At 42.3% G+C, this 22670-nt stretch overlaps 3 protein-coding genes across 4 annotated transcripts in view; 2 read left to right on the top strand and 1 right to left on the bottom strand.

Moving 5' to 3' along the window:
* Window positions 1–653: 653 nt before the first annotated feature.
* LOC146991541 (CCN family member 1-like) lies at window positions 654–7589 on the top strand. Its single transcript, XM_085774239.1, has 6 exons — window positions 654–851; window positions 1740–1953; window positions 2694–2941; window positions 3464–3608; window positions 3895–4076; window positions 5036–7589. Exons 1-6 carry the CDS (start codon window positions 801–803, stop codon window positions 5339–5341), a joined length of 1146 nt encoding a protein of 381 aa, XP_085630365.1. The 5' UTR covers window positions 654–800; the 3' UTR covers window positions 5342–7589.
* LOC146991540 (ATP-dependent RNA helicase DDX39A-like) lies at window positions 6636–13304 on the bottom strand. Its single transcript, XM_085774228.1, has 10 exons — window positions 13232–13304; window positions 12172–12379; window positions 11875–12002; window positions 10982–11258; window positions 10487–10605; window positions 8730–8861; window positions 8406–8515; window positions 7933–8077; window positions 7429–7576; window positions 6636–6904 (listed from the first exon to the last, which is right to left on the bottom strand). The coding sequence occupies exons 2-10, from the start codon at window positions 12377–12379 to the stop codon at window positions 6888–6890; spliced, it is 1284 nt and encodes a 427-aa protein (XP_085630354.1). The 5' UTR covers window positions 13232–13304; the 3' UTR covers window positions 6636–6887.
* Window positions 13305–14806: 1502 nt separating this feature from the next.
* evi5l (ecotropic viral integration site 5 like) overlaps window positions 14807–22670 on the top strand; it is a 32504-nt gene continuing 24640 nt past the window's right edge. Inside the window, exon 1 of one of the 2 annotated variants that reach the window (XM_085774205.1) lies at window positions 14807–15476. The gene's annotated coding sequence lies outside the window, so the exon portion shown is untranslated. The remainder of the gene's footprint in view (window positions 15477–22670) is intronic. The other variant, XM_085774215.1, reaches the window with a different exon arrangement.

Here is a 22670-nt window from a genome sequence, read left to right as displayed (position 1 = left end):
ATCATATCCTCATCATTCCCATGTCAGCACCATGTGGTTAGGAATAATAGTCAGACACAGCCAGGACACCTGAACTCAAGATGAAGAAGAACAAAACAATCAAAACCTACCTCTGAAAACTATGGAAACAGATTGTGATGGATACCTACAAAGAGAGGTGTGTTCTCGTTCTCTTTGACAACCGCTATTATCTTATTATTTTCCTAATACACTCCACTTTAATTTTCTGTCCTGGCACCTACATTTGTCTGGAAAAACAGAAGGAATTCTCCCCCACCTCTCTTTTTTTTCCCCCAGAGGTGGAGCTCTTAATGTTACCATGCCGTCTGGCCCAGCTGAATATATTTACTCAGTGTTAGCAGAGTGGTGGCCACAAAGGCAGGAATGTGCCTAAGTGTGACTTGAAAGCGGCTGTTACATTTTAATTTTTAACCCATAAAATAAATACAGAGCACTCCTAAGATTTTTATGAATGGCTGTATTCATTCCAAAACACGCCCACCAATCAGCAAACTACCCCTGTGGTAAAGCCACGCCCTCTTGGAAAGTCTGGGCTGATGTGTCCGTGCTGATTGGTTTGAAGTATGGATAGGGGCATGGTCTCTTGGAGGCTCACAGTGGGTATAAAGAGTTTAGACAGAGTTTATCCCAGTAGAAAGACAAGGACCAAGGTCTGACAGGCGGCAGAGGCTCCGTGTGAAACTACTTTGATACTAACAGCCATTCAGTGGAGTGTAGCTGAAAGATACTATTTTGTATTTATTTGTATTTTTTGCTGAAGCTTTTCACACACTGTAATCATGGTATTTCTGATCTACCTGACTCTTCTGACAACAGCCTTCATCACACAGGTAAGGTGTTTTTCTGACAGAGGCTTAGCTGTGTGTGAAAAAAAATCTACACAAAGATGAAGATTAGTTTAGAGTGTTATTCAGTATGGGTAGTTTAACTGTGAAGATGAATGTGATTCAGCTTCAACCTCCAGGGTATAAACAGCGCAAACATCTCTGGTGTAAACAAGACTCAAATGTATTTTTAGGGGAGCTTCCAGACATCTTTCATCCCCGAAGGTGTATTCTCATGTCAGATTGATGGTAATTACCTCAGATTTCTGACCTCAAGGGTTTGGTCAATGTGGTGTCAATGGGGATATCGCTCGTATTCATAAAACAGTTCCTCCGAAGCAGTTTGTCCTTCCTGGTTATACGCGTGTCTACTCATGTCTGCTTTTTCAAGCACAGTGACATGTTGATTCCTACAGACTGGAGCAAGTTGGCTCCAGTGCCGAGCGATGACTCAAATCATGAGCCAGCAGTGGACTGGGTACAAACCCTGAGCTGTCTAGACACTCAGAGATGACTGGCCAGCACTGACTTGACTTAATGTAGAGGCGTACCACAACACTTTTGTCTTTGGAAGAGTTCAAAAAGAGTCAAAAAACCCTGGGGATCCTAAGAGATAACACAGAATCCAAAAATAATGGTGCCAGAGCTCCACCACACACTTTGATGTTCGAAGAAAAGTTTGAAACTGGTGCACTGAGCAACCCTGCAGATAACTCAAGATATGTGGTTGCCATACAGTTATTATGTGAGTGTGTTTCTTCCAATCAAGTGTAGCCTGTAGATGTTTTATTAGAAAGACTGTCTTTTGTTTTCTCTTCGTATCACTTACTCTTTTGGGTCTTGCCCAATGATGTGACCTTGCTCTCTGCCCCTCCCCCCTCAACATCCCTCCAGGTGACTGCTAGCTGCCCAGCAGTGTGTGAGTGCCCTGCAGACCCCCTGGTTTGCCCTCCAGGGGTGAGCGCTGTGCCAGATGGATGTGGCTGCTGCAAGGTGTGTGCTGCACAGCTCAACCAGGACTGCAGCCCCATGAGGCCTTGTGACCACCACAAAGGGTTGGAGTGTAATTACGGCAACGATGTAGCCATGGCCTGGGGCATCTGTCGAGGTGAGAGCACGGGGAACAATGTATGCTGGCAGGAATTTCAATTTCAATGTACTAATAGTGTTAACATTTATGGACAATAATGCATACTTTGTGAGGTATATTGTGAATGTAATGTGTATCACATGTGCCACAGTGTACAAAGACGTCAGGATTTAGCCTCTTTTCCATTATGTCAACCCCATCACAACACTGTGATCAAGGGACGTGTGAACCTAAACAGGACAGGGGATATTTTAATGAGTAGTTTATGTTTTATGACAGCAACAGCAGGTTTCATAGCTAAAAATACACTTCTCATCTGCACCATGCCAGTGCTGTCCCAATAACTATGTATAGCTTGTTCCATGATTAGGAGACAAGGAGTCTGACACTTCCTGTCTCCTTATTTACACGGACCTTTTAACCTTTGTGGTCCTCTGATTTGATGTGCTGTTGTGATGTTGTTAAGCCATTGTCTTTGCTTTTGTGAAGTCAAAAGAAGCGTCCCCTTAGAAGGTCCGTTATAGGTGCTGAAATGAAAAAATATGGGGAATTCTTCTTTGTGTACCCGACGTAAGCAAAGGCTCAGTGGTCCCTTTTTAAAGCACATCCTCCCCTGTACAAAGAGATGCATCGCTGAAATGCCTCACCAATGGGCTGTGCTCAGAATATCCCTGTTGCTCTAAGCCAGTTTGTCCACATCTAACTACTACTTCATTTAAAGTTTGCTTTCAGCTGAGTCATATTATGTGTTTCCCCAGCTAAATCGGAGGGACGCACATGCGAGTACAACGGCAGGATCTACCAGAACGGTGAGAGCTTCCGTGCCGGCTGCAAACACCAGTGTGCCTGCATTGACGGTGCTGTTGGCTGTGCTCCTCTCTGTAACAACAAGCTGCCACCAGCATCACCATCCTGCCCCTACCCCCGGCTGGTCAGGATACCTGGGCAGTGCTGCTTCAGTGTGGACTGCCATAAGGGCACCTGGCGCCTCCCACCAAAGCATCAGGTGTGTTTTTGATTGAAAAGAGTGAGAGAGGGGTAACTGAAAACAGTCTCCCTTTTGTAATTTGTCACCTGCCTCTGTGACATCCTCCTGATAGAAAACAAAGGAGATTAGGATGAAAACAAGACAATTAAGTCCAACATTAACATTTTTATTTTTTCTTTATCTTATTTGAGAGGAATTACTAGAAACAAATGCAAGTCACTGAGCTTGAGTTCTCTCTGTCTCTCTGCTCTTAGTGGAATAAAAACAGATTAAAGGGGCAAAAGTTTTTGGAAAGTTTGAAAAATCATCGCAAAGCTTCCTCTCTCTGAAGGATAAGACTGTGACAGTTTACACAGGCAAGACACATGAGGCGCTTTAAATCGTGACAAAGGTGCAGAGGAGGTACAGAGTCTCTCTTCTGGCCCTAATGTGACCCCACCCCACTGATAATCAGAGTACCATTGTGATAACACACCAAAGACAGACAGCTCAAACGAATCCTCAACACACCTCACCGTCTTGTCTTATCCCTTGTCACAGGTTCCTCCACCGCGGCTGCACCTGCCCAAACCTGAGCACCATCCCACTCAGCACCGGCCTGACAACGCACTGGTTCTGGCCAATGAGCTAACAGACGTCAAGTCCAGCGGCTGGGAAAGTGAACGTGGCTACAAACACCTACCCAGTAAGACACAGAGAGACTGAGCAGACGGTTTTTTGTATTTATAAAAATTGTGGTCACAGATGGGTGATTTGTTGTTCATAAGAGTCGTTCCTGGTATTTTGGGGGAGCAGTTATTACAACAGCAATCACAAGAAATGATTAATGTTGTTTTCTGTTTTTCCATCCTGTGAATCATCTTGCAACCCTTCGGATTTGTCATGCGATCAGGTCGGGAACCAATGTTTTAACTGATGTGTCTTATTTCTCTTGTCCTCCCCGCCTCCCACCCTCCTCTGTGACTCCTCAGTGTGGAACCATCTGAAGGAAAAGAAGTGTCAAGTGCAAACCACAGACTGGTCCCAGTGCTCTCGCAACTGTGGCATGGGCGTTTCTTCTCGAATCACCAACAGGAACCCACAGTGTAAACTGGAGAGAGAGACAAGGATCTGCACCATACGGCCATGCCAAGGCCTGACCGTCCCAGCCAAGGTGAAGTAGACTGAACCTGACTTGAACTTAAGGAGAGAGAGACAGAGCATAGGTCAAACTTCTTGGTGCACTATCTTATCTCTGACACACTAAAACCTGCATGCCTTGTGATTACATGGAAATTATTTCACCTCTTATCTACCTCTGTTTGATTACATGGGAGAAAACATACCTGCTCATTTCCTCGTTTCCCTCTTTCAACCAAAGAGCAGAGGCTGAAACGTCAAGTCTGCGCTGCAAAGAATTAAAAAAAATAGATGTTCTGGCCTTGAATAAATATGCTCTCAGTGCTAAAGCCATCTTTATCCCAAGCTTAAGAATGGAGATTATCTAAGCGGTACTTTTGGGAAGCTTCACATCCATTGGGAACGGGGCAGTGCTGATTTACTCAGCGGTGTTTTGGTGGCAGGCAGGCGCCTTTTTAAATATAGTCCCCCACCCCCGGCATTCCTGCCAAGCAACTGTCCATAGCTTGGCCCCGTCTGTGTACTCAGAGTCCAGGGAAGTGGTGTGTCTATATTAATCTTCCATGTTGGACACACACTAAGAACTCTTTTCTCTGGTCTACTGAGTTTAAAAAGCTGTGGTGCTAAAACAGGTGTTAGTGTGTTTAACAGACGACATGCTAATGTTGAGTAAATGTTTAATCTTAAAATTAATCACTAAAATCTAAAAATAATCCCTCTTTCTCAATCCCTGTTTTGGCACAACAAGTTGAAGTCTGGTTCTCTTAATGTGAAACTAATGAGTGTGAGTGCAAAGCCGCTTAAATCTGCTGTTATGTAAAATGACAGGGCAGATAAAAGTCAAAGCTTATTAGTGGGGTTTTATTTTAAATGAAAATCCACATGAGTTGTTTTGGTGATTTTCATTTTTTATTTTTTTTTATACTCAAGCCAATTACGTCGCACACTCCACACTATGACACTCACATCTTTGCTTTTCTCATCCAACCACAGACTGGGAGGAAATGCTCCCCTACCCAGAAAGCCCCAGAGCCCATCCACCTGTCCTACGCAGAATGTGTGAGCGCCCGCCGCTACCGGCCCAACTACTGCGGCACGTGTACAGATGAACGTTGCTGCTCACCACGCCGCACACGCACCGTACCTGTGACCTTTGTCTGCCCGGATGGAGAGCATTTCCAGAGGTCGGTCATGTTTATCCAGTCCTGTAAATGCAATCATGACTGCAGCCACCTCAATGAAGTGGCCCTCCCTCCACAGCACTGGATGTACGGAGACACACACAAGTTCATAGACTAGTTCGGAGGAGTCGTGGTTATTTTTTTATTATTATAATTTCAATGTGATGAGGTCAACTTTCTCGATAAAGGAAGACGCTTCAAGACGAGGAGCCATTTTTCTTATTTGGCTCCAAGTGAGTGACGACCACAGGCACCCACCTGACAGCAGACAGGGAGGTCCGCCTCAGTTTTGTTCACAATCGTGAAGGCAACCCTTAATGTAATATGTGTGACCGGAGAGGATTGTACACTTCCCTACTCCTGTTCAAACAGATGTGGGGCCTAAAATTAGAGCCCTGAAGTGCCCCTGGACTTCCTCCACTTTGGACTGATTGCTGGTTCAGGGGTGGAATATATATTTTGAGACCCTCAGGTCAGCCTGAGAAGAGAAACACTACAAGAGCAACGAAGCACTTTGTTAAGCACTGAAATTTACTGAACTACAACTTTGGCAGCAGTGCACGAGGATCACCTTCCCCCTCAGTCAGAAGCCTCACAAACTGTGATGGTAATGGCTCAATGCCCCACAATGCATTGTAACTGCTGAGTGACATGCAGCATTTTTGTGATGCAAAATGAGGACAGACTTTTTTTTTAAGTCAAAATATATAAAATGAGCATGTAACAATCAGAGACTGCACCAGTTGCATTGGTTTTGTGACATGCTGACCTGGCAAGTCATCTAAATTTACAAGCAACAATGAATGAAACTTTCCGTGTAAGATGGACAATTAAATGATAAGGAACGCGATCTGGAACTGAAACAAGCATCAGCGGGGACTGGACCAACGCCACCACATTTCCCTAAGACATGTTTTCTTGTTTGTGCATTTATGTGGCTTGGAAATACTTTACGTCTTACACAAACCTGTTTTTCTTGAATTCATTTTGGATCACGGTGTATTCTGTTAAGTGCATTTTCTTTATTTTGATCCAACTTTGTATTATGGTCACATTTATCCACTTCTATGGATTGAGACACCCGTGTAGCTGTCACAAGTTTTTGTTGGTACAGCCACGTGATAAAACTGGGCTACTGGGCTCAGGTTTCACGTGAGGTTTTATTTTAACTCAACTTGTTCAGTTTCAAATTATCCTACTTGGCAGCCAGTTCTGTAGTCATCAACTGTTTGGGAAAACAGTAGCCGAGTCTTCAAACTATGATGACAGCGCCCTCTGCTTGTGAGAATAATTACCTACAGTCAAAAGTGACAACACGGACTTTGTATTTTATACGATACTGTTTGTGTCATTTTATCTTTCATGTAACATCTGACATATTTTCATGTGCAAAATTAAATCCAACACCAACATGTGGTATAAAAAGTTTATTTCTTTAACCAAAACAATATATCCATGGTGTTAACAAGAAAAACACTAAAACAAGTGGCGAAGATAAAATAAAATGAAATGCTCTGTCATCATGAACTTGCCAACAAATATGGTGGGAGGTGGACTTTGAAATAAAATGTTGAGCTTTTTAATTTTATTTTCTTGCCTCCAACAAAATACATCAAAAACAAAGGGTTCACACACACAATCTTCACTGGAAAGACACTTCAGACTCATCTGGACTGTTCAACTGCAAAGAGAAAAAGGAAAAGGTTTTAAGTTGTGGGAGATAAAAACACACATGTTCTGCTAATTCATACATAGCCCATCAAATATAACATAATAGTTAATAGTGTTTTTAGCTGCCGTCATGTGCTGCCCGTGTAATCACATTTTTAACAAACAAAACACTGTGTCTGGCGGCTCTTGAACCTGTTCTCCTGGACTGCAGCAGAGCCAGGAGGAGTGACTGTCCTGACCGAGCCAAATCTGCCCAGGAGGATCAATTTCCCCCTCTGATATGGACACTTATGACACCGACAGCCACAAGTGGGCAAAGCTACGAGGGGGTTCACTACAAACACTCAACTACCTAATCTATCTTTCTCTCTCACTTGGTAATCAAACTAAATAATAAGCACCAGGATCTTAATAACAGTAGTAATAAGACATTCGTAAAATAAGATATTCTGCACATATCAACAACCGTTGTTGCTGTAAGGTGGGTATCTTCTGGCCAAGTGTAACATGGCTGTAAACATTAGGAGAACTTACTGTAGGAGGAAATATCAATTTCCTCTGGTAGCTCTGCGACGTTGACCTCAAAGCGGTCTTGGACTTCATTGAGGGTCTTTGCATCTGTCTCATCTGACACAAAGGTGACGGCCAGACCTTTGGTTCCAAACCTGCCGGCACGGGCCACCTGAGATACAGAGGGGGGAAAAAAAAGTTGAAGACTGGCTCTGCTGGAAGTAAAACTGACCTGTCCATGAAAAGAAAAGAAGTCTTCTGTCATGGAGAAGGGCAGAAATTTAAGTAAATTCTGATTCTTCTATTTCTAATTTCTAATAGTTTGACATTACATTTCCCTGCCATGTAAATACAGTCTCCACCTTAAAGCCACGCCCTGTGTCCTTCAGTAGTCACCATAAACAATTAGGACTGTTGGTGCAAGATACCACACTCTGAGTGAATCTTTTGTTTATTAAAACACATCTGATAAAGATAACAAAAAAAAGAATATATAATATAATACTGATAATAATATTCTGGACTGACTCTGTGAAGGTATGTGTCAGAATCCTCTGGCATGTCGTAGTTAAAGACGATGTTGACTCGCTCAATGTCCATGCCTCGGCCAAAGAGGTTAGTCGCAACCAAGATCCGCCGTTGGAAGTCTTTAAACTGCTGATACCGGGATAACCTGGAGGAGGAACAAGCATCAAATGTTGAAGTAGTAAGATAATATTGCAAGGAGACTGAACAATGACAACCTCTAACACAATCTCAGCTTCCTCAAACGACTAGTTTTAATCCTCACAAGCTCATTCATCTTCATATTCCAGTACAGTACTGATGTCCAACACACCTTTCATGTTAGGACTTTAAGTGGTGGCTTGGAAATAAACCCTAGCCCTTGCGCAATGTTGTGCTGTTTTCTACATTATGTCATGCTTAAGTTATTAAAATTAGCAAAGCATCTATCAAATTCAAACTGAACAGAACATTTGAATCATATAGAAATGATGTACCTCTCCTCCTGTGCCATGCCCCTGTGGATGGCAATAGCAGGGAAGTTCTGCTCCACCAGCAGCTGAGACAGAGCCACACAGCGATGCACTGACTTGACAAAGATCACCACCTAACAGGGACCAAAAGAAGGAGGCTGCATATTTTTACTGGGAAAAAAGACATAGAACTGACATTGCTTCATCTTCATCTAGTGGACAAGAGACAAAACTTTTCAATTATTGAGTGTAAGACCAGGACTGCAAATCCACATATCAGAAAAAAATCCAAATGCTCCATGAGTACCGAACTGATTCTGACTCATGTCAAATGAAGGCGAACAGTACCTGGTTGAACTCGAGCACGTCGAGCAGGTCAAACAGCTTTCGGTTCTTCTCACTGTCCTTCAACTTGCAATAATACTGCTGTAATCCATGGAGGGTCAGCTTGGTCTCGTCGTCCACAAACACTTCCATTGGCTAGAGAACAAGAAACAGGAGATAAACATGATTCATATGCACAGACACACAACTCTACAGACCACATCGGAAATAATGAGCAGTAAACATGAAGTCTTGTGGCTGACTGGGGAGAAAAAAACATGATCAGAGAAGTTAGAAAACATCTACCTGAATTTCCCCATTATTCATGTTTTTTTTCTGGGCTCTACATATGACAACTGCATACAATTTCTGAACTTGCATCGCAAACTGAACTTGAGCACTGAATTAGAGGTGGACCGTATAGTTAGTTTGCACTTACGTTTTTAAATTGATTTGGGGGCAGGGCAACTTGCTCAAGCTGATTGTCACCGTTGATGAACTCAGGCTTTTAAATGTGTGTTAAGTTCTCAGGCTGCTCGCAGTGCCACTCAATTCTCCCTCTCAGTTGCCGCCTCTGTCTGAGATGCTGAAATAAATGAGTTGTGCTGCTGCTTTAAGTCGCCACAGACTTTTTGGCAAACTTGAGATCAGGCCAACCACTTCCAGACGACCATGGAGTTGCTGCCTTCTTTGGGAACAATCTCCTCACCTTCATTAGCGAATGCTGTCATGTTAATATTTCACCTGTTTGTGAAAAGATCTCGCATATTATTTTAAAATGAGGGAAGCAGTGGCAGCTGTGTACCGTGATTACACAATGAATTTGAATTAATTTGAATTAATAAAATCGATACATCCCCCAGCTCTTTATTGCACGGAAATAAACGGGTTCTGGTCTCATTGAACCTGTTCTCCTGGACTGCAGCAGAGCCAGAAGGAGTGACTGTCCTGACCGAGCCAAATCTGCCGAGGAGGATCACTTTCCCCCTCTGATATGGACACTTATGACACCGACAGCCACAAGTGGGCAAAGCTACGAGGGGTTTCACTACAAACACTCAACTACCTAAACAATGCCATTTCTAGATTACGTTTATAAAACACAAAAAATCCTGATAATAATATTATTATAACAGCAATAATGGGACATTGATGAAACACTAGCTATAATGTTCTTATGATCAAAAGATACTGAGTTTTGCTATGTGCTAAAATAGCAACGACCTCAAAGAGTAAGATTTGGCCTCAGGGAGACGTTGCTGGGAGCAGGTTTCTCTTCTTCAGAGAAACCATGGATTTCTCAGAAGTGGTAATGAGGGAAAGGTAATCATTGCCCTTTCACTTTCTAGGGATCAAAGGGGCAACCATGCAGTCACAAGCTTGCTTCTATAACTTTTATGCCACCACTGACCATAAGTAATGTTTGTACATGCATAAAAAGAAGGAGGAGCTATTTACAGATGCCTTACTGATCCCAGCAAACACTGAATTGACAACTTTGCAACACAGTCCAAATCATGTCTCGGGATAATGAAGCCGCTTGGGAATTATCAGTCTATCTTCGACCAATTGGGAGGTTGAATCAATATTCCTGTTGTAGAAATGCCTCTGACCATTGATGCATCTATTTACATGGGTCCCATTTTGAGATTAGATTTATATTTTCACATCTTTGAGCTCCTCTAATCTCTGCTTAAAACAAACAAAATTGTACATATAACTGAGGGAAGCATTGAAGATTCTAGTTGAAACATCACACTGAATCTCAATGATGAACTCACATCCTGCATGAACTTGCGGCAAACAGGGCGGATCTCCTTGCTTAACGTTGCACTGAACATCATAACTTGCTTCTCATGGGGTGTCAGCCTGAAGATTTCCTGGACGTCACTCCTCATGTCTGTGATAAAAAAAAAAATGTTTTAATTACTTCCTACTTTGCATTTTCATCCTTTTTGTATGCAGGTAACAGAAAACAACTACAACTTTGGATTTAATCTCTATATGGAAAGCAGAAATTCCTGAAGTTGAATTTTAAGTGAGAAAATGCATGTTTCTTACATTTAACATTTAGATGACAATGAGGTTATTTTATAAACAGCCAATTTTCAGATTAAATGTTTACTGTCAACTCGATAATCTGGTTTGCCAATTCAGATAACAGATGAGTAGCTGAGATACAACCATAAGGCAGATATGAAATTACAGAACAACATCTGAGTCTTCAGGAATCCCATCTCCCCCATTCGCCCCCTCCTTCTGTTCCTCTCACTCACCCAGCTGCTCCAGCATCTTATCACACTCGTCAAGCACAAAGTGTTTTATGTTCTTCACACTGAGGGTCTTGTTGCGGATGAGAGCCAGGGTTCGTCCTGGAGTTCCCACAACAATGTGAGGGCAGTTCTTCTTGAGGACTTCCTCGTCCTTCTTGATGGCCATGCCACCAAAGAACACCGACACCTTGACAGTCGGCATGTACTTGGAGAAGCGCTCGTACTCTTTGCTTATTTGGAAGGCCAGTTCTCGTGTGTGGCACATCACAAGGACAGACACCTGGCACACAGGGGGAGAGGACATTAGTTTAATCATCTTAAGTCCTTAGTGTGTGTAGTGTGTCTTGTTGTTGTGTTTAACATGGCAAAAATGTTATCTAGTAAAATGAAAGAGTGGTAATACCTATGACAATCAAGAAAAATAGTCATAAACTTAATCCTATACGCAGAGGCCTAATGACTTAAATTATCATAGCCAAGCTAATGCAATCAAAGAAGGTGACAATCAATCAATCTGTTGCTGAATAAAGATAAACAGGGCGTTTCTGTCATTTGGACAAAGAACAAATAGGCTCTACCTTGTTACAGTAGGTGCCATGTCCTCTCATAAAAATGCAAATCTACGACTTAGTTCTGACAAAACAAGCCAGAATTAATCGTGTGAGATGTCTTGCTGTTTGTGTCACAAATGCCCACTCATGTTTCTTATATGAAAAAGGTTTTAGGTTGAGCTTTAAAAAATTGCAACATCCACCAGATCGAAAAAAAAGAAAAAAAGAAATCCAAATCACAACATTGCAAACACCACTATGACAGTACACAGACAGGAAGAGTAAGTATAATGACTCATGAGTCATGAAAGATCAAGTTATAAAAAAGCACAACAACCAACTCACCTGACCATCCACGGGTTCAATCTGCTGCAGGGTGGCCAGCACAAACACTGCTGTCTTTCCCATACCAGACTTGGCCTGACACAGGATGTCCATGCCCAGGATAGCTTGAGGAATACACTCATGTTGAACTGTAAATAACACAAACAGTTATATTAACAGAGTGGTATAATGACACAAGTTACACTATGCTGTCTATGGAGGTGTAACTCCCAATTTCTTGTGATTAGCTGTTGATTTAAAATGGGTAATATATGGGGGGGGGGGGGGGGGTATTTTGACCATTAAACAGTCAGTCACCTTCTGAAGGATGCTCAAAACCACAGTCAACAATAGCGCGGAGCAGCTCTGGTTTTAGGAGAAAGTCTCTGAAGCCCGAGCTGTGGATGGACACGTAGGACCCCTTCACCTCCTTCTTGTTTGCCGGGGTCCCACTCTCTGGGGCTCCTTGGGGCTCCTCATCCTCCTCATAGTCCAGAAGCTCATTATCAACGTCGTTCTCAGCCATCTGTGTGGACAGCGTGAAATTCAGGTGAACTTGCAACTTTCATTATGTGGAATTATTATGAGTTAATGGCGTTAATATGTACTTCAATCCCCGTTCACCACTACGACTGATGTGTTATCTGATGTGTTATGAACTCACCGTTTACTTACTCGAGTTAGCGGTACAGACTGTAGCTATAAACATGATGCTATAATGACCATAGACCTAAACAGCTGTCTCCAAAGTTGTCAAAGTTAGGAGTGAGGTTCAAGCATTATTCAGCTAATGTTAGCAGTAACGTTAGGCCGCAGCCGCTGTTCATATTAAATGAATGAAACCCTGGCTCCGACATTGCCCTTGGTGAGTACAGTGTTTAAATAGCAATGCTTGTGGTTACAAGAAGCCTTGGGGCATATAAGTCTGTCTGACTCAAACCTAAGGCCGATGGGTCTGTATGTAACCAGGCGGAGACAGACTCATCAACAATGAACTCTCCGCGTCCATTCAAACCGGCTAGTTAGCATTAGCAGGCTAGTCGCTAGCGTTTGAATGGGACTCACGACTCACTTTTAACTAACTCCTCACACAGCGCATCGCTACGTGTGTGGTGTTTTAGCTATTCTATAGTGAGAAAAGCAACAACAGTTATACACCAAGACTACAAAACCGAAGCTAATTTGCGAACTCAAGTAAAAACTTGCTATCAAATCAAGCTAACAGTAACGTTATTGCGTCTAGCGTGCTAGCTACCAAAGCCAATCAACACAGCTCTAACTCCTTCGACGAAATATTTCTCTTAATTAATTAATTACCGCTAAATCCTAACATGGTGACGGGTAAGGCATGAAAAGCACAAAGGCATCGCAGAATTACCTTGCTGTGATATTTTATCTCTTGCCGACGTCTGTGTGCGTGATACAAGCGAACGAGCCCAAGTATTAACAGCACAGTGAGCAGCAGCACACATGTATGATGTGTTCAAGAGCACCCCAGAAAACTGGAGCTAGCGAGGAGTTGTCAACCAACTGCAGATCATCGTTCAATCTTTTTGCACGACAAACAACTAACGATCTATAAAATCCGCAACACAATCATTAGGAGCCCTGTTTATATTTTATGATCCATATCATGCCATTAATGTGCGGAACTTTAAGCTGTAGACTGTAAAATAAAAGTAATGCATGTTATTAACAGGGCTTTTAGTTTTATTGACACAAAACTTGACTTATTGACAGCACTAGAGTCAAAATATTCATGTTTTTCTATAATTCATAGTTACAGCTATCCAAATAATCCTGTCCTAAATCTACAGGTGAAAAATACGCTCTTCGAAAGAGTACCTGAAGGCATCAGTCGCAGGACATCAGCGCTGTACAGAAACAAGAAGCGTCGCGTTTTCTGCAGCTGTGATTGGACAGCATCACAGAGGTAAAGAGAGAGGGTCATATTGGCCCTTATACTTTAATATGTAAAATGAATAATGTTGTAGGTTATATCACGTTTACAGTGTGTTGCGTTATGATATAGAAAATATAATGATAGGCTATATATTGTTATCATAGGAGGGAGACATTTTGAAAATATTAAATTGGCAGTCTATGTCCTATCTTTTAATCAGATTATTCTCTCCACTTTTGAAAACACTGCACAGAATCAAGTTATATGTAGACCGAAAATACAACTCCTTATAATGACAAACACACATTGACATATTTGATATGATATCTGGATGAAAATCCAGATGAGGTGCAACAAGATTTAACTGTAGGAGGTGAGCCTGCTCACATGCTGAGATCCAGGAAGAGGAGGCTGGAAAGAAGGGGAACATGGCAGACAGCATATTGAGACTTGGACCAAGTGGTTAATAGAGAAAGGGGTTATTATTGGCAGCACAGGAATCAAAGTTGAACAAGCAGGTTTTCTTATATTTTTCTATTTTGTTTTATCTAGGACTGAGAACTGAGATGTGTACCACCGGCAACTGAGGCCGGCAGATAGATGCGTTTTTTGTGAGCTTGGCATTATTGACAAGTAGTTTCATTGGTCTTCCATTGTCCATAGGCACATGTTGCTCAGAGTCATATGTTTGAAACAAGTTAGCGGAAGAACCCTGGTTTGCTTTGGTTGTCTTCTTTGACTGACAACAATTGATTGGCCCTCAGTCCTCTGAAAGGTCAGTCCAGCAATGGTGATGCTAATCTCAGGGCCCCGCTTTGAGTTTACACAGTAAGGCCTACTTCAGACTTTATTCGTTTGTAGTCTGGCAAAATCCATGGCTATTAAAAATATGAATGCAGTTTAAATTACAGATTACAGATAAACAAATAAATAGATAGATAGATAATTAAATAAATATATATGCCTATAAATAAATTATTAAGATTAAACGCGATTGTAGCCTACGGTTTGCTGCTATGGTTGATCAGACACAAATGCCCGGACTGACTAAAACTATTACATGAAACATTTTTGTCGTATAGTGAATAATTTAGTTGTTATACACACAGTTAATGTAATACATCCATGAGCAAAACCCGTTAAAGCTGACACCGCTGTGTGACACCTGCGAGTTCCGCCTTCTCGCAGAATAAAACTCTACGCTGATTGGCTCTTTATGTTGTCCTTCAGGAGGGTCCCGGGATACGGACAGCCCATTGGTCCGCGGCCTGTCACTTACGCGTCACACTGCACCGTGATTGGTTCCCCACACCTCGTGCTCGACAGAAGCCATTCTGTGTGATCCTACTCTCCATGATTGATGCTGCCGTTTATAGCCCACCACATCCCTGTTGAACCGCAGGCTACATCGCACGGCTGTCATGGTTATTTTAGCGGATATCTTCAGAAACATTTCCCTTTTCTAATTCAATTCACACACGCACGCGGACGCGCACGCGAGTCTCCAGTGCCAAGGCGGCTCGCGAGCAGCAGCTGTGCGACGCTGCCTCCCGGTTGAACGGCGGCAGGAGGATGGCACTGCGTTGGACGGTCTCTCTGTGTTTGTCCTCAGCGGTCTATTAAGCTTCTAATTAGCTGATAATATAAGGTTGACATTTGCGACGGGCCGGTGTGGGAGCGACGACAGACGCACAGCTCTGATTATGGAAAAGGAGTCCAGGTGAGGATGTGTGTTTTAATCGCTAATTTGAGGTGTTTATTTTTAAAATGTAATGTCAGTGTTGTTGCGCGGAGCCTATTGACGGGCTCGCGAGCTTATTAGTGTGTATCAATGCATGTTTAAAAACTGAAAAGGCCCCCTGTAGCACAACACTACGGGTCGTGGTTGGAGCCCCATCAACAGCCGCTTCATCCGTCTGCTCCATTTATCTCAGTGTAAAATTCCACTGTACAGCATGCCAACGGAGACACGGCCCATTCATTAGCCTATACACCGTATTTATTGGAAAGGCATAGCGTGTTGCCGTGTGCCATGTCCATGTTGCGCCCCGTTCTCGTTTTTTTTAATGTCGTTACACAACCGTGTTGTCGTCGGGAGCCGGGACATTTGGTGCAGCAAAGAGGGGTTGATGTGTCATTTTGGCCACAGATGTTGATCCAGCCGAGCCATGAGTCGACTGCAGAGCATGTAGGCCTGTTGTTGAGGCATCCTCAAGCAGCAGCAGCAGCAGCAGCAGCAGCAGCAGGAGGAGGAGGAGGAGCAGGCCAGGTCTGACCGGGATAATGAGCCGATCATGTCCAAACAACTCAGTCAATAGGATTAGAGGCTCTGCAAGTACGAAAGTGGAGGACAAAGGATTACCGGAGTCACTTTCATCTTTCTTACATGGCTGGTTTCATCTCGAACAGCAGTGGATGGATGGTGAAGTGGTTGCTGTGTTGTGTGCACCTGTATGTGTGTGTCTGTCCAGATGTTTGTTCAGCTGGCACTGATACCTACATAACCACAAGCACTGGGCCCCCTATAGCCTACCTGTCCATTCATTTGTCACCTTGGATGAATTGTAATTCATATCAATGGTTTTTGATGCAAAATCCACTCCAGCTGTTTTTGCTGTATCCATATAATAAATGAGCGAAATCCTGTTAATCATGCTCGACTGGCTTGTCAGACAGCTTACTCTTCTAAACCCTGAACAGCAGGACTGAAACGCACTGAGTTAAATGACTCTGTACTTTAAATCTAGGCCCAGACACGCATCATTTTACGTCCCAAGTGGGAGACAAAGCAGGGAACTGACATAGTTTTTGGGATGATGTTGAAAGATAAAGAATACTGCTGACTAGTCACTAAAATATCTCCCTCAGGCACTTCTACCTTTTTGTGGTGAGTTTGGGGGGTTATTCAAGGATAACCTTATCTTATTCTGTTGATTATAATTAGGGTTTAAATGCCCCATGACAAAGTAGCTAAACAAACTACTAAGTAATGGGTTCATCAAATCTTCGACTGTGATACAGTTACAATGCCTTGAGGCTTATCTCTGAAAACCACTCACCATGCAAAAGACATCTCACTCATTTCACCGTCAAGGAAATGGGTATCTGATTTTCACATCCTGGTGACCTTGTTTTTCAGCATCTCAACTCCGAAACTTCTGTATCTGATCCTGCATGCAATAGACTGCACACTACACATGTGACATATGAGAACAGCCCAGCTTATTGGAGCTAACCTTTTCTCTGTGCTCCTTTTCTCTCTACTGCTGCTGCTGCTGCCACATTATTCATCTGTGTGAGAGAGTGGTAAGCTAATAGGCTCTGGAAGTGTTGTCAGGATAAACAGCCTCCGAGTAGTGTGTGTGTGTGTGAGAGAGAGTGTGTGCATGCATGTGTGTGCAGCCTCCAGCAAGAACAGGAGGAGGGATTTCATCTCACAGCTTTCCCCCTGCACTGTACAGTTTGCCTGCCTGCTGCTGTCCAGGTTTGTTAGTCGGCTGCTGTGTTTGGTGACAAACAGGAGCCACATGTACAGGTCGTAACAGGGAAGGAGTGATTTCCCCCACAACTAGAGGAAGATTTGTGTTTGATGAATTGTGTGAATGAGATCTAACATCCACGCGACTAGTTAGTTAATCTGGCAAGAAAACCTGAGATGAATAATCAAAGAGGAGCATGATGACTTTTTAATAAACTGCAGTTGTAACTGCAGTTGTGTAGAGTCATTATCACATATGTTCAGCGACCGTTTGCATGAAATTCTGTTTTACAGTTTCAACACACTGTTGCCTGCGGGACTGAGAGTAATCTTTATTTTCACTGTGAATTTAATCTTCTATTCCCTCAACTAATTTGATGAAGTATAATTTCCTAAAGCACCAGGTGACATTTTAAAAAAAGTCTTATTTTTTGTCCAACCAATGGTCCAAAACCCAATATTCAGTTTATTAGAAGACCAAGAAAACTATGAGATGTACACAGTTAATCAGCTGGAAAATGATTAATGGACAGTCTGAGTAGCTGCCAATTAATTTAATTTACAGCTCTTCTCGTAGTATCGCTCTAAGCACTATTAAGTGATCAGGTTTATGTAGATGTTTTTCCTAGTGGTGGTTTAAGGTTTGTCCCCTCATTAAAGTACATGATTATGAAAACAAAATAAGGCTAAAACAGCCAAAAACTATTTACAGCGATTAATCAACAGATTATTTCACTGATGAATAAATAAAATGCCTATATAAAATCAAACAACAATCTAGTCACATTATTTATACAGATGTCGTATGCAGTCTAACAGAAAAATAGAGAAGAAAACCAGCAAATACTTACAGAGGTGGATGATTTTTCACATTTTTGCCTAAGAATAATCTATAATTTTAATGATTAATACGGTAACAAAACTGTTGCAGAGTATTTTCTTAATAATGACTTGATTGGCTCATTGCTGCAGCTCTAAACAAGTAAACATCCGAGTTGGAGGATACCGCAATTTTTTTCTTCACAAAATGTCTTGCTTGTTTTGAAGTAATAGCAACAATAACAGTGTTGTCTAATAGGCTATATTCATATTATAATTGTTTAGAAGAAAATACTGTCCCTCGTCTGCCCTGGTCCCTGCTCATCTCCCCGGCTGTCTTGCTGGGGTATTGTTTTGGTGTTGGACTGGCCTGTGCACGTCGCTGCACTTCATCTTCTTTGCTGACACACGGAAACAGGGAGCAGCTTGATGACCTGGCTGCCACGGTTCAGGCTCTCTACGACTGCAGCTCCTCCACAACTCCCCTGTCTCTCTCTAGCCGGTTGTTGTGGTAGGCTGCTGCAGATTTGTGATCTGTGTAACCCTGCAGATTTTTCACTGACTGAACCGTAATCTCATTTCAAGACTGCTGTGTATTGGACTTATACCAGCATGCAAATTATGTCAAAATAATGAGCCAGAAATATACACAGGGCCATTATAAATGCTCTGCTGCCTTCCTACTTATGCACCAGTTTCAGTGGTAATTTGAACCTTCTCCAAAACATGTCTTACATTATGTCTTTGGACGAACTGACTAGTTACCTGGAATTCTGTTATTTCTATAATGTGCTGCTTTTCTGTACAAAAGGTCAGAGCATCCAATCATCTGAGTCAAGTTATTGTTTAAAACGAGCACGAGGGAATGATTTACTACAGGACGAATCTGTGGTTTGATGAACAACACAGATGTGTTACCGAGTGAGAGTCTGTTTCGTCACACTAGGCTGTTGATGATGATTCCTTTGCACAGTGAACCTGTAACACCATGTGTCCTGATGGGACATCCGTGTCCCTGTGCTTTGAGGAGAGCAATGTGGAAGTTACAAGGTTTATGCATCTCGGATGAATTAGAAACCGAAATGCACTCGAGTTGGTTTATTTACAGAGGAGGGTTTCTTTATTCTTTACAGCTGCCAGAATAAATGAGGGCTGTAAATCATTCCTTATATCTTTTTGATTTTTCTGCTTCCAAATGGAGACTGATGGAAGACCCTGCCGTGCAGCCTCTGTGAACACCTGTGTGGATCATTCCACTGACAGGACTGTTTGTTTAGTTTTCTCATTTTCCCAGGAGGTTTGAGGTAGTTATGAAATACAAAAAAACAAAACAAGCTTTGAATTTTATTTCCAAAATGGTGTTTGTGGATTTGACTGTTTCTCTCACAGCAATTTCTAAGGCAAACAACCTGTTTATAATCAGAACAGGTGAATAAACTCAGCTACTGAGCGGTGTTTATGTCTGCGCTGTACGACAGGTAGCTAATGTCAGTCAGTGCTTTAGCATTACGTGAAGAAATGGCTGTGTAGCATGACACACACATAATCCAGTTTTGAGATTAGCACATGATTAGTGAATGTTGCAGTTTGTATTATCATGATTTTTTTATTTTTTATTTGCAAGACATTAAATAATTTGGATTAGTACCAATAACCTGGCTATTTCATGATAGAAAATATGATATGACAGTTGCCTGTACTGGAAAGTAATTGATGGGTTGTGGTAATGGCTATTTCTAGACAATTTCCTCTCACAGTGGCACTCAGGGGAACCGAATCATCTGGAGAGGGATACTAACTAAATTTAGAGCAGGAAAGCATTAGTCATACAAAGTGGTCAGTAGATTTAAGGAAAAATGTCTTGAACATTCATCAGCAATGTCGCTTCAATTGCTCCGAATGTGTTTCCCCCTCCTTCAGGCTCGGTGTCACACCAAGTTCTTATTGGAGAATCCATGAAAACATCTGCGGCACGGCACGAACACAACCAAGTCTCAGTAATCTTTCCAGTACCGTTTGTGCGTGAGGGCTGTTTGGAGAACAGACTGTCATTACTGTGATGCTGATGATGCTGAGGCTGGAAGGCTCATGTTCTCTGGGTTAATAGGTAGCCGTTGCCAGTACACACAGACATTAACATGAACCACCGCAGCAGTGGTAAAGCACCCAAATCATTGACTTCAGTTTATGTTCAGATACCACAATATAAAAATACTCCATTAACTAAAAGCCCATAGGCAACAATTGCACAACTAAAGGTGCAGTACTCATAATTCAGATTGACCCCTTTCAAAGTGATAATATATTTAGCCCACTATTGGAATTGTTCAATAAATCGAGTAAAAAGTACAGTATTGCATATGGAGTAGAAATTATCATTACTTTGAGCACAGTATTAAAGTTCCAGTTGGTAACAATTATTCAGTCATATTTGCTGGAACTGTCACTATATTCTGATGGTCAAACATTAAATTAGTAATTTAGGACAAATGGCTCCTCTGGCTCCACCTACAGCCTGTAATCGTATTTGCCGAAATCCACCGCGACCGACGATTCTCCACCAGTCAGGTAGAAGGAGCACGACTTGGTCGGAAATTTCAAGACAACACACCCTCAGGTCCCTGTTTTCATTTCTGTTTACAGAGGTTCATAAAGGTGTGTTGTCTTGAAATTTCCAACCAAGTCGCGGAGTTTAGTTTCACTTTCATCAACTTACCAACTGGAGCTTTAAATACATTTCCCAATACTGCCACACAGATGCTGTGAGATCATTTAAAAGCTCTTATCATACACATTGATTGTGGATCTTATTTACACACCATTGCCTCCGCATTATGTGGAGTGTGTTTAACTTGTCAATATAACTGTGTCAGGTTTTAGCTAATGGAGTCATTTTCAATCTAGTTATAGCTTTAACAAACAACATGTGAGGGAGCTGCGAGCTGCAGTATCAGAAAACAGACCTTTACAATGAGATGCCCAGCAGCAGTCACAAGGACCGTAGGTACAGTAGAGATGAATAGAGTGTCAGTGAACAATCCACGTGTCACTAACCCAACATGAGATCATGAGTTGGTACAACAGCGAGGTTAGCAGCTACGGATTAACGAAGGGGTTGCCCTTGATGTCAGGGCTGAAAGGCCCCTGGGGCAAGACAAACACACACACACACACACACACACACAGATGGAGGGGGGAGGAAAACAGGGAGGGGGTGACATGTCAGTGAGGTTGGGACTCTTATGATTTTCCTGTTTTTCTTTTGTAAGATTCCAGTTAGTTATTTTTGTTTGTTTGTTTTTTTCCCCATGTTTGTGTTTCATGTTTTTTATGACATCTGGGGATGTGATTTCACAGCATAGGATGTACATTTTCTATACATCCTATCTTATTTCAGAAAAGGGAAAACATGGATACATCTCTGTTTTTTGTGGGTGTTCAGAGATCAAAGGGAGCATTTGCTATTCCTTTTTTTTTTACCCTCCTTATTCTTTTTGCCCCGGGCCAACTCACTCCTTACAACTGGAGGCCCAGATGGCGACCTTGAATTTTCTAAATCATATAAAATCTACACTTAGGATTGAATGTAAACAACAGATACAACATTCAAAATAATGAAGGTATCTGTGCGCATGCGTGTGTGTGTGAAGTCAGAGGAGGGAACAATTGCTGTCTGTGAGATGAAGATGTGCTCAGGCGTAGACTTTGCACAATAGCGTGATTATGCACGGTGACATCAGTCAAGGAGAAACTAAACACGCGCACACAAAACTCTGCATCCATCCATCACAGTGCAGGACTCCACAGATCACACAGCCTGTGCTCATACATGGCAGCACATATGTATGAACTGGAGCACACACACGCAAAACTCTAAAAACGCTCTCAAACACAAATATAAGTGGATTATGATGACCCCTCCCTTTCTTCAACAGTCCTCTGCAGTTTCTCTCAAGTACACAATAGAGCGAGCCTGCTGCTGTCATATAAAGGGCAACAGCCAAGCTCAAAAAAATCTGGCTTGTTTTGCTTCGTCAGAGACCTTCACAGTGTCCTTCCATTAACGTGTGTGTGTGTGTGTGTGTGTGTGTGTGTGAAGGAGAGAGAAAATTCTCACTTTAGTACTACCACTCTCCCATAGCCCTGCATGACTCACATCTTTTACAGTGTTGGCTGACCACAGCAGCACAGCTGAACAGCCCTCTGTAGTACTGAAACCTCTCAGAAGCATTCTCTTCTTTCGTGCTCTCATCCCTTGAGAGGATTTTTTTTTTCTTAAGTGCAATAACTTTTTTACTAACAAGTCAAGATTTGGTTTGTGCAACAATGTGTAGTGGCTGGAAACAGGATGTGCAGTTTTTAGCCACTATAGCTTGATTCCATGTTTGGTAATTAGGCTATCCACTTTAAGTCCAAACTCAAGTATGTCAACATCTTTTATTATGTTCTCTTTTTCCATGGGGGAAACTCTGTCAGGACACCACCAATAGAGGAGTTACTTTTACTATCAATCTTAACTCTGAAAACCACTGACTTTTGTGTGTGTGAACTGTAAATGGCACAGTGGTGCAGCAGTTGGCACTGTTGACTTATAGCAAGACAGTTCTGGGTGCACAC

Source organism: Trachurus japonicus, chromosome 1 (genome assembly GCF_045865225.1).
Source record: "Trachurus japonicus isolate A0001 chromosome 1, Traja_1.0".
NCBI lineage: Eukaryota > Metazoa > Chordata > Actinopteri > Carangiformes > Carangidae > Trachurus > Trachurus japonicus.
The sequence above is the reverse complement of the archived record's forward strand: the minus strand, read 5'-3'. Positions and strand labels throughout refer to the sequence as shown.

Bases quoted from the DNA above. Each gene is read 5' to 3' on its own strand.
- LOC146991541 (XM_085774239.1), top strand. From the start codon at position 801: ATGGTATTTCTGATCTACCTGACTCTTCTGACAACAGCCTTCATCACA. The intron at 852-1,739 runs GTAAGGTGTTTT...ACATCCCTCCAG, and splicing joins CAACAGCCTTCATCACACAG to GTGACTGCTAGCTGCCCAGC. The intron at 2,942-3,463 runs GTGTGTTTTTGA...CCCTTGTCACAG, and splicing joins GCCTCCCACCAAAGCATCAG to GTTCCTCCACCGCGGCTGCA.
- LOC146991540 (XM_085774228.1), bottom strand. From the start codon at position 12,379: ATGGCTGAGAACGACGTTGATAATGAGCTTCTGGACTATGAGGAGGAT. The intron at 11,259-11,874 runs GTGAGTTGGTTG...CCTGTGTGCCAG, and splicing joins TTGAACCCGTGGATGGTCAG to GTGTCTGTCCTTGTGATGTG. The intron at 10,606-10,981 runs GTGAGTGAGAGG...TTTTTATCACAG, and splicing joins TAAGATGCTGGAGCAGCTGG to ACATGAGGAGTGACGTCCAG.